The sequence below is a fragment of the Phascolarctos cinereus genome, unplaced genomic scaffold, assembly GCF_003287225.1.
Source record: "Phascolarctos cinereus isolate Bilbo 61053 unplaced genomic scaffold, phaCin_HiC Scaffold_4;HRSCAF=312, whole genome shotgun sequence".
Taxonomy (NCBI): domain Eukaryota; kingdom Metazoa; phylum Chordata; class Mammalia; order Diprotodontia; family Phascolarctidae; genus Phascolarctos; species Phascolarctos cinereus.
In genome coordinates this window covers 548,034,157-548,046,229 of record NW_027555847.1, presented here as the reverse complement: position 1 = coordinate 548,046,229, position 12,073 = coordinate 548,034,157, and the positions used below count along the sequence as shown (strand labels likewise).

Below are 12,073 nucleotides of genomic sequence, written 5' to 3'. Positions count from 1 at the left end.
CACCGGGAAGACCTTTATTTTACCTGGGCGTCTGACTTCTGGAGTCAGCTTGGAGGTCGCTGTGGAAGGAGTTGTGTCTCTACCTACCTGCGTGCTGTTGCTACAGTTACCTGGGCAGTTTTTTTATTTTGCTTTGTCGGTTCGGTTTTCCTTTTGTGCGGGGCTGAGAACCTGGGCAGAGGCTGGCGATGACTTCCCCGGTTATGCAGAACTTTCGGGAGGCGTTCAAGCTCCTCACGGATACTCAAGGCTTTGATAGAGTTTTAGAAAAGGTACCGCCAGCACGTGCGCGCGGGAGCGAGAGTGGGCTCGGTGGGGCCGGCAGGGTCCCCAGGCTCCGGCGCCTTTCGTCCTTTTTGGGATCTGCGGGGGTCCTTGTCTTCCTTTACTATACAGCTTGGTCTTATCAGGCCCGAAAGCTTGTCAGTAGCCCTGTTACTTTCTTTCTTTTCTACTCCCTCATCTCCCTCCAGCCCCCAAATTCCAATGAATTCCTTTACCATTAGGCATGTCGCCTCCTCCACCTAATGAATGTTTTTAACATTGCTGTGTGTGGTGGAAAGGTGACCCTGGTGTCTCTGAGACCGTGCTTGCCGTACTGAAGGGCTTCAGTTGTAGACCTGCTAAGGTCAGTGCAGTGTCTTTGTTATCTGATGACCCTCTCGGAGTACAGGGAGGCTTCTAAGCAGTGACCTGATGATGAAATTTGGGGGCCCACAGTACATCATCTGCTAAAGCATGGAAAATATTGCATCTGCGTAGGTGGCAGGATGGGCCCGTACGCTCTTCCACTCGTGACTAAGGAGATAGATGGTGGAAGCCTGGGAAGCCTTGGCACATTCCAAATGGAAGCACAGTGTCACCATGCAGGATATTAGTGACTTTGAGTCAAGTGAGACTTGAATTTGAATCCTGCCTCCTAATTCCGGTTCTGTGACCGTGAGCGAATCACTTTATAAACCCAATTTTAGCCAGTATAAGGATAATGGCCTAAGGAAGTATCGAGGGATTAATTGCCTCGGTGTGGAAAAAAACACGGTTAAAGGTGAAGTGTAGGGGAAGGTGGAAACTTTGGTCAAAGATGCTCAAACTCTGTTTGACCAGTTAACAGAATTTCATTGTTCATTAATGGAACGTTTGTGGGTGATGGTAAGATTTTAAAAAAAATCTGAATTTCAGTTCACTCATTTGTAAAAAAGTGGCAATAGTACAGACAACCCCACAGGGGTTGAAATGAATGCAGATGTGTAAATCATTTTGCAAAGCTAAGTATGATGTACGAATTTTGACTTCATTTTAAATTTGAGTGCTTGGGAAGAAAAGAGGCACTGATCTACCTCTTCTAAAGCAGGAGGCTTTGTGACTATGAATTTTTTAAAATGAGGTAATTATATGTGCCCTTGATACTGGGAAGCAGTTCTGTAAAATGGAAAGAGCTTATTTATTCGGCAGTCTCTTAGCATATGACCAATCCCTTCTCTCCTCATCCCCTTGATTCTGAAACCTTGGCTGCTGCTAACTCCAACTGTAGCTACTTGGTTCTAACTACCTCAATCTAGCCTGCCATTTCCCCTATAATGTCCCATTCCAGATCTACCCACCCCTTACACTCTTACTTTTGGAATTCGATAACCAAATTTATCACCCATAGCAGACCACTCCCCTTCTAGTCAAGAGTGGGGAACCTGCAACCTTGAGGCAAGAGTTCCTTACCTCTGTCCTAAGTTATTCTTCCTCTTTTCTCAGTGAGTTCAGTGTCTGGCTTGCAATCTTTCTCTCTACTCCAACTCCTGTTCATATTAGAGGACTTCAGAATATTTTTTTGGAGGCAGTTAGGGTTAAATGACTTGCCCAGGGCCTCACAGCTTGTGTGGGATTTGAACTCAGGTCTTCCTGACTTCAGGACCAGTGCTCTATCTACTGTGCCATCTAGCTGCTCCCTCAATGACTACCCTTAATTTTGTCATCACCCACAAATGTTCCATTCTCATGAACAGTGAAATTCTTTTAATGGTCAAACTGTTTGACCTTCTTTGACCAAAGTTTCCACCTTTCTCTACACCTCACAGCCTTTAACCCTGTTCTTTCTCCTCACTGAGACCTCTAATCCCTCTACTTCTCAGTGCTTCTGCAAGACATCATTCCTATACTGGCTAAAATCTTCTCCCTTTCAAATCTTGATCTTTTGATGAACCAGTTCAATTCTATACAATGCTTTTTTCACCAGTCTTTGTAACATGTCATATATGCCTCCTTTTCTTCCCCACTCCAACCCATCCTCCTCTTAGTCTCCAAAGCAATTTTCCCAAAGTGAAGGTCTGACCATTTCAACCCCCTGTTACTTTGGTGCACGTTCACATTTCTCCTGGCTAGAACTTGCAAAAACTGTTAACATTGAAATAAAGAAATTATTTATTAAGCAATGCATACTAGTTGTATAACAAACTGGGACCAAGGCTGTCAGTAGCCTTGAACTCTTATCATTGGTTTCTACCTAGTTAATATATGATTTGAAGGGAATGAAAAACAGGATTAAGTAATTGTGACACTAGGTTTCTTATTAGTAGAGGCATATTCTTGTGGTCAGATGATAGGGGGGAGGGAGAGTAAACTTGTGACTTAAAATCAGGTGACTTAGAAGCAGCCAAAACTTAGCTTCACTAAATATGGTTAAAAAACAAAAATGGAACAACTTAGCTATTTTTAATATTGCACCCTTACTTATTAAATTCTAGTGGTTTTGTATTACCTCCAGAATAAAATATGTCATTTGTTTAAAGTGCTTCATGATCTAGCCCCTTATTATTTCTCCAGTTTTACACATTACTTCCTTCCCCTTTAGGTACTCATCATTCTGGGTATATATTGCCCTTACCATCCCTTGATCATAACACTATATCTTTGGTCTTCATGTCGATCAACTGGCTACCGTCCAACTCATCCTGCACCTCTTAGAATCTCTGGCTTCATTCAGTACTTTATTCAAATCCCACCTCCTACAGGTATTTCATTGTCCTCTCAGCCACTGAGAGAATAAGGTTACCTTCTATCTATTTTGTATATACTGAATTTATAAGAGGTCTTCTCCCACTGATGTGTCAGCCCCTTGAGGGCAGGGACTACTTTTGCCTTTCTTTGTATCCCCAGGGCTGAACATAGTCCCTGGCACATAGTAAAAAGTGCCTCATACCTTGCCCCAAAGGGAATCTGGCTCCCCTTTTGTCTACAGGCCCCAGCCTCTCATCTCCCTTTGAAAGCCTTAGCCTACCTTTTAATCTCATTCAGATACCTTTCAGTTCCTTCATTATCTATTCCCATTGTCTGTTCAATCTCTTAGACATTCCAATCTCTGGGAATTCTCACCCAGACCATTTTCCCAGACCCTTCCCTGGTCACCTGAAGTATATAAGATCTACCCTGGCCCTCATTCGGGGCTGAGAATCTCACACTCAAAAGGCTGAGAACCTCTCATGCCCGCTCGTCTTTTTGGGTGTCACCTGGCCTATATGTTTTATCACTAATAAACTTTTCCTCTGGCTGAAAAAAAAAGTGCCTCATAAATTCTTATTTGCTGATTTTTAACACTTTGAGGGGACGCCAGGCCTGTGATTTCATCCTTGTAGGTTGGAAGGTGAGTACTCTCCCCCCATTCCCCCCACCCCCCAGCAATGTTGATTAGCAATTGTACTGAACATTATAATCATAGAGTTACCTGGAGTACTAAGAGGTTAATTAAATTACTTAAACCCCGGTTATCCAGACTCCCACGTTATCTCTCTATGCACAACATCATGCCACCTCTAAATAACATGTCCAATTTAAATAAATTATTCCATATAAATTCATAACAGTTTGAATTTTATAAAGAAATAATTAGCCCTCCCTGAAGGACTGTGTTTGAAATAGATGATAGGAGTTCTATAAACAGGAATTTCTATAAGATTTAGTGGCTGTTAGAAGAAGAAAATAGACTTGATTTCATTAATGTTTGGGGGGGGGCTAGGCAGTGGGGTTGAGTGACTTGCCCAGAGTCACACAGCTAGTGAGTATCATGTGTCCAAGGACAGATTTGAACTCAGGTCCTCCTGACCCCAGGGCCAATGCTCTATCCACTACACTACCTAGCTGCCCCCATTAATGATTTCTGAGAGAGACAATGACTACAAAGTTAATGTCTCAAATTTCCAGTGGCTACCTCTATGATATGATCTGTTACTCAATGACACAAATTGAAATAGGCTTTTTTCCAAGAATTTGCACTATAAGATGGCCTTGAATTTATGAAATTTAGGGGTACACAGTAGTGTAGAATGGGGAAACTTTGAGCCACAGATTGTAAAACAAATACTTGGCTTTGGGTATCCTGGCATGCATCCTAGACTCCAAGGCAACAGGAGATGCCGTGGAGGTGGAGGAAGAGTTTTGTCCTGTTCAGGCAGTGAAAGATAACTGAACAAATACTGACTAAAAATAAAATATATTTACAATATGCACATTATAAATGTGTTCATTATATAAGACAAAAAGTGAAAATACAATTGCCTCTTTAGACAGAGTCAGGGAGAAATTGATTTTTTTCTGCTTAGCTCAGAATTTGCAAAAAGAAAGAGTTTCGCAAATAAAAGCTTTAATTTGGATTTGTTCTAATGGGATTTCTGACTTGGTATTATTTCAATACTGATTGCCTGCTATGTGCAAAACACTGTCCCGAGTGCTTTGAGGGACACAAAAACACAGAACACACAGTACTGCCCTTAAGGTGTTTTAGCATGGTACCTAGTGATAGCTTTGAGTCAGAGGACCTGAGTATGACTGGCAAAGGTCTTCACCAGCTCCTGTGGATTTAATCATTATCTATGCCAGTGACTTACACATCTATATATCCAGCTCTAGTCTCCCTCCTCAGCTTCAGTACTGCATCACCAGTTGCTTCTTGTACATTTCAAACTGGATTATCCCAAGACACCTCAAACTCAGCATATCCAAAACCAAATTCATCTTTCCCCACCAAACCCACCCTTTTTCTCCCCCCCCCAACTTACCTATTTCTAGCAAAGATACCACAATCCTGTCTCCCTCCTAGATTCATAATCTCAGCATTATCTTTGTTGCTAATCAGAGAAAACCAAATAAAATTGACCAAGGGAAATATTGATTTACATGATCTCTTTGCTGGTCCTTTACTATCTGCTTTTTTCCAATCCATTAGTTGTAGTAGAATACTACTAGTTTACATTTGAGTAGTGCCTTACAGTTTCACATCCATTATAATTAAAATTGTTAATTTATTTCATATGTTTTTCCAAGTGATCCCATAAGGTTTATTACTTTAAGATATAAGGAATAATTGGCAGCCAGCAATCCCATTTTTTGCTCAGATGGAGGCAGATAGACAAAGAACTTTAAATAAAATATTGGCTACTTAAACTTTCCCTGTGTCTGTTTTAAAGGATGCTGAATTACTCCTTTACTGCTTTTCATTCTCCTTTCCATCTGGGAAAATGACCCAAAGTTTTAAAATGCTATTTAGAGGAGTATTTGTGATAGATAAAGTAAAGAGGTGATGAAAGCTTTTGATTTTCTTCTTAGTGAAATTTGGAGAGATGCTTTCCTTTTTATTTTTTTTCAATTCCTCGATCTCATTTTTTTCCCCTCATGGTTTATACTGTTTTGCTGGGTAGGTGATTCTTGGTTGTAATCCTAGCTCCTTTGCCCTTTGAAATATTATATTCCAAGCCCTCCAGTGTTTTAATTTGGAACCTGCTAAATCTTGTGTTAGCCTAATTGTGGCTCCACCATACTTGAATTCTTTTTTTTTAATAATATATTTCATTTATTTGTTTATTTTGGTGATTGGGCAATGGGGGTTAAGTGACTTGCCCAAGGTCACACAGCTACTAAGTGTTACGTGTCTGAGGCTGGATTTTAACTCAGGTCCTCCTGAATCCTGGGCCACTGCTCTATACAATGTGCCACCTAGCTGCCCCCCACACTTGAATTCTTTCTGGCTGCTTGCAATATTTTCTCCTTGACCTGGGAACTATGGAATTTGACTATAATATTCCTGGCAGTTTTCATTTTGGAATCTCTTTCAGGATGTTCTTTCTTCTTTTTTTCAGGTAGATTCTTTTAATTTCTATTTTACACCCTTGTTCTAGATAAGTTCTTGAAAGATTATGTCTAGGGGGCAGCTAGGTGGCACAGTGGATAGAGTACCAGCCCTGGAGGCAGGAGGACCCGAGTTCAAATCCAGCCTCAGACCAGACACTTGACACTAGCTATGTGACCCTGGGCAAGTCACTTAACCCCAGTTGCCTCAAAAAAGAAAAGAAAGATGATGTCTAGACTTTTTTTTGATCATGGCTTTCAGGTAATCCAGTAATTTTAAAATTATCTCTCCTGGATCTATTTTCCAGGTCAGTTTTTCCAGTGAGATATTTCACAGTCTTCTATTTTCTCATTCTTTTGGTTTTGTTTTATGATTTCTTGAGTTCTCATAAAGTCATTAGCTTCCATTTGCTCCATTCCAATTTTTAAGGAATTGTTTTCTTCAGTGACTTTTTGGACATCTTTTCCATTTGGCCAATTCTGCTTTTGAAGGCATTCTTCTCCTCCTGTGCTTTTTGGACCTCTTTTGCCAGTTGGTCTAGTCTATTTTAAGATGTTATTTTCATTGCTATTTTTTTGGGTCTCATTTAGCAACCTGTTGACTTCTTTTTCATGATTTTGTTGTATCACTCTCATTTCTCTTCCAAATTCTTCCTCTACTTCCCTTACTTCATTTTCAAAATCCTTTTTTGAGCTCTTCCATGGCCTGAGAGCAATTCATATTTTTCTTGGAGGCTTTGGATGTAGGAGCTTTGAGTTTGTTGTCTTCATAGTGTATTTTGAACTTCCTTGTCACCAAAGTAAATTTCTATAGTCTAGAGTTTGTTGTGTTTATTTTTTGTTTCTTGTGTTTCTTTTCCCCCATTGTTTGCTCATTTCCCCAGCTTCTTAGTTGACTTTTTAGTCTTTTTAAAGTAGGGCTCTGCTTTCAGCATGGAGGGTGTACTATCCCAAGCTTCAGGAGTTTTGTGCAGCAGTTTTCAGAGATACTTCTAGGGACCTGTAAGTTTTCAGATCTTCCAAAGTGGTATGATCTAAGGAGAGCTGTTTACTCGTCTCCTGCCCTGTGCTCTGGTCTGTGAGCAACCACAAGCATCCTTTTCTGCCCTGGAACTATGAGGAGAGTTCCCTTTCTGCTTTCAAAGATATGCCAGAAGGGGCTCTTTCCTCACCCCCAAGACCAGAGTATTGTATCGATTGTTTAATAGGTTATAATACTTTAATGTATATTTCATGGTTGGGAAAGACTGCCTTTTACTATGATTATGTGCATTTACTTACATATAAACTGTCTTCTTGCAGCCAGTGGAATCCAGGTATATTCTCTTTTTATTTGGGATAATTGTTTAAAAAAACCCCAAAACCTTTCAGTTCCTTTTTACTCCCCTTTTACATTTTGTTCATATTTTGAACAATTATAATTTCAACTCATTAGCTTTGTCTCTGTTCCCATTTCTTAAGATATTCAGAAATATATCTACCCTCTCTTCCCTTCTCCATTTGCAACTGAAAGTTTTAGACATCATTTCATTTTCTTATAATTTTAAAGAAAGATTGTTTTCTGATTCTTTTGAGTCTTTTCATACAGCCCAGATGTAAACTTCTCAGGGTAGGGAATACTGTGACAACACATATAGGCACAGTGTTTGGACACTACGTGTTTAACTGAGGATTTGTTGATTGACAACCTGAGTCATTGGCAGCCTAGAAGTAGAAGGAAATGCTCACGAGTTATCAATATGTAAATAATGACTGTCATCACATTGAAAATGCTGAGAATGGGTACATTTGCAAAACTCTTCAACAATGGCTAAGTATTATATAGGTCTTAGTGTGAGGACACTAATTAAGACTTCATTTGTCTGTACAATGAACGTGTATCTTATCAACAATAACGTTTACTGCTTTAATACAGTACAAGAAATACTTTTGTATTTAACACAGTTGTGTAACAACATTTTTCTGTTGTTTTGCTTTGTTATTTATCTTTAATTTTTTTATTCCTTAAAATGAATTTTTTTAAAAAAATCAATAATTAAAAATTTATGCAGTATTTGGGAAATTTGATGTCTCAATCAACTTTAGGTTCACCCAGAAATACATCCTAATCATTTGTATTGCTTGCTATTTGATCTGATAAAATTATGTGCTGATTTAGTGAATAGTTGTATTCATCTTTCCTCTCATTTATTTAGGTTAAGATTCTTTCTACAAGCCCTGGAAAGCTGGTTTGTGAAATGAAAGTTGAAGAAGAACATATCAATAGGGCGGGCACTCTACATGGTGGTTTAACAGCAACTCTGATAGATGTCATATCTACAGTTGCTTTGATGAACACAGAAAGGGGAAAACCTGGAGTCAGCGTGGACATCAACGTAACGTATGTACTTAATATATTTTAAATGACATCAGTTGAGATAAAAGAACTACTAAGATAAAAATAAGTTTGAAAAACGAGCTTTATAAATTTCTAGATGCAAATATGGCTTTAGTGCTAAGAACTACCCTGACCTTGAAAACAGCCATCTTACCCCCTAATTTATACATTGCTAATGGAGAAAATCACAAGGCTGTCCACAGATTCCTAACTGGTATATATTTAAGCTATAAATTTTACCACTGTGTATGTTAGGTACCTTATTTTCTTTCAAGGATAACTTGTGCCACTATCAAAGTAAATATGGGGCATTACCGCAAAATAGAATCCTAAAGGAAAAGAAGAGTTGCAGAGGAGGTCCAGATGTCATATTCTGCCAATTGTGTTGAGGAGAGGATACAGTATATTTGCCAGATGGTAAACATATAAGCTAGAACCAAATCTTCCTATTCCATAAAGGAGTATATTATTGCAAAAATGAACTATATAAGCATTCGAAAAATGCTGATGATCTGAACATCAGAAAAAGCCCCCTTTATTCTTTAAGTTGTTAGCTGATGTTACAAATGCAGTAAGTCAGGGTTCAAGTTAATGCCTTTTTTTTTCTTTAAGTTTCAGAAAGTTGAGAAGAAAAGGTTTTTCTTGGGGGGCAGCTAGGTGGCACAGTGGATAGAGCACCAGACCAAACACTTGACCTTACTAGCTGTGTGACCCTGGCAAGTCACTTAACCCCAATTGCCTTTAAAAAAATTTTTTTCTTGGTTCTTCCTAATAGCCTTATTTTATTCCATCTGAGCAACAACAACAACAACAACAAATGGGATTACTTGCTAACACGTCTTCCTTAGACCTCAAGGTTCTTAACTTAGCAGTGTGTCCCTTACTCCTATGACAAAAAAATTACACAATTCTGAAATCACTTTGAAAATTTTTCAGCATAGCTTCCTTCTTTGAAAAGTTATCAGCTGGGCAACCCCTGGTGGTAGCTGTCAAGCTGATTCACCTGAAAGGAAAACTAGGGTAGTCTGAGTAAATTGTTCAGCATTGCTTGTACTTGAAAGTCAGTTAAATGAACAGTAAATTCAGATGGGCCACTGTGGCAAGGCTGTAAATCTTGGCATAAAACACTGGTAAATGAGACTTTCATGGAATATGGGAGTACGTATTCTATTTTAAAAGTCTAAATTTATTCTTTGTTAAGTAGGTTCTACAAAATTAAAATTGCCTGCACATACTATTAAGTTTTTGACTCTGGTAAAATGCCCAGTCAAATAAACCTTGGTTTTAAGTGTTTTAAGGTCTGCCATATGCCAGGCACGAATCTTTTACTAGGTCACAAATGTAGGTTGTCAGAGCAACAAGAGGAAGCTCTAGGTTGAATACTGGACCTCTAATTTTCCAAACTGACTGAAAGGGAAATGAGTAAGCCCCATCAGAACCCAGAGGTTTATAGATGTCTCAAATTGAGAAACAGAAAAAAAACTGGAGCAAAGTGATCAAGTTTAGTTCTAATCATCCATGCAAATTAATATTTTCAGTCAGTGTTTTAAAAATAGCCTCTGATCAGGGGCAGCTAGGTGGCACAGTGGATAGAGCATGGCTCTGGAGTCAAGAGGAACTGAGTTCAAATCCAGCCTCAGACACTTGATACTTACTAGCTGTGTGACCCTGGGCAAGTCACTTAACCCGACTGCCTCACTGGGGGGGGTGGGGATTGGACAGAAATAGCCTCTGTACTTGGTACATTACATAAGAAATGGAATCGCTCTTTACATCATCTTAGATCCTCTTTAGTTTAATGCTCTTGTTGACATGTTGGCAAGGAAACAAAAAATAGTTGCTTTTGAAGTAGGGAAGCCATTCCCATAGAGCAATGGGCCCATGGAGGCATCTAGGACTCTTCAGGGAGGTTTGAGAGGTAAAAACTATTTTCACCATAATACTATTATTTATGTAACCCACAGAAACAAATCTCTTTGAGGTCCTCAATAATATTTAAGAGTCTAAAGGAGTTCCTGGTAACAAAGAATTTTAAGAACTATCACATTAGGGTTAGGAAGATAACCCTATGATGATAGAACAGAAGTAAAGTTATATTGATGGTATAAAAATGCTTTCTTCTGACAGACTTATCTTAAAATACACTTATGTGGAATCAGAAGTCAAATCAAACCTTGAAGGCAGACAAATATAAAGAACAGGCCAAGATTTTGCTCTAGTATTCCAGTGTTCATAGAAATACTATCAGAGGCAGCACCGAACAGTTGAAATCATGACAGATTTGTAGTTGGAGAAAATAGGTTCAAATCTTGGTTCTGCTTCCAGTGTGGATTTGGTCGGTCACTTAATCTCTTGGAACTCTCTCTCTTCTGTAAAATGAGTTTCTTAGATGACCTCCAAGGTCCTTCCTGCTCTAAATCTGTTTTACTGTGAACATTGGATAGCAGTTGTAAAGTATCTATTCCTTTAGTCAGTCTCTTTCCATTAATTATGTCTTATGTTTTCATTCAAGGTACATGTCCCCTGCTAAGGTAGGAGAAGAAATATTGATTGCTGCTCACATTCTGAAGCAAGGAAAAACTCTTGCCTTTGCAACTGTGGACGTGACAAACAAGACCACGGGACAGTTGGTAGCACAGGGGAGACATACTAAACACCTAGGAAGCTAAAAGCACAATTTCTTTAAAGCTGTTCAAGAAGCAATCATAATTGCATTGTATTTACATTTGAAGTAACCTATTTTAAAAAACTGAACTTTAAAAATAAATAAAATTAATTCTGTGCAAGCTGCTCAGAAACAAAGACTACACATCTAAAGTTGAAACCAAACATCCAGCAGAAAATACTGAGGTCGGGTGCCATAATATGGAGCTTAGTTTTGGACAGATGTGTACAGTGGGTACTTTTAAGTTCTAGAGCTAATCAATCTTGTGACAAAAAATACCACTGACTTTGGTGGAAGGTAAAAATTGCAAATGTGCAGGGCCCAGGATGCCACTAAAAAAATGGATTTCAAACCTTATGTAGAGCTTCAAGGGCACCAAGTCAAAAATGGCCTTTGACAAATAGTAGCTAGGTTGCAATAAAATCCTCCTCTCCCTCAACATATACAGGAAGGCAGATTTTGGGGTTTTATCCTCATAGCCTACTATCAACTTTCCTGTGTATATGTAGGGATTTACCTGAATGCCTCATTAACAGTACTAACTAGCAAGTTCAAAAGTCTCCTTGTAACAAAGTAGTTGTTCTTAGGAAAATGTGATGATTTGAGCTTCCACTTAAATTCATTAACTGACCAAAGGACTCATGGTACCTAGTCAAGAGAGGCTCTCTACAGCCTCTAATACTAGATTTATGAATTGTTTTCCTACTTCAGAGGAAAAGGAGCTATAAAGAATATATAGCAAAATCTGTAACAATCATTTTCATTTCACTTTAAATGTGAAACTTATACCAACTGCCTTAAAAACCTCTTGTTTTCAGATGGTACAGTATGTTCTAAGAGATAATAAAGTAATGTTCATTATGGCCAGCATCATAATTTTCTCAAGCCTCATGCTAGAAAGGGAATGTGGCAGCAAGTAAAGG

General features: G+C 38.8%; 1 protein-coding gene across 1 annotated transcript; it reads left to right on the top strand.

Moving 5' to 3' along the window:
- The first annotated feature begins 6 nt into the window (after positions 1-6).
- Positions 7-12,013, top strand: ACOT13 (acyl-CoA thioesterase 13). The gene is made up of 3 exons (XM_020986849.2): positions 7-272; positions 8,304-8,488; positions 10,998-12,013. The coding sequence occupies exons 1-3, from the start codon at positions 189-191 to the stop codon at positions 11,152-11,154; spliced, it is 426 nt and encodes a 141-aa protein (XP_020842508.1). The 5' UTR covers positions 7-188; the 3' UTR covers positions 11,155-12,013.
- Positions 12,014-12,073: the final 60 nt, after the last annotated feature.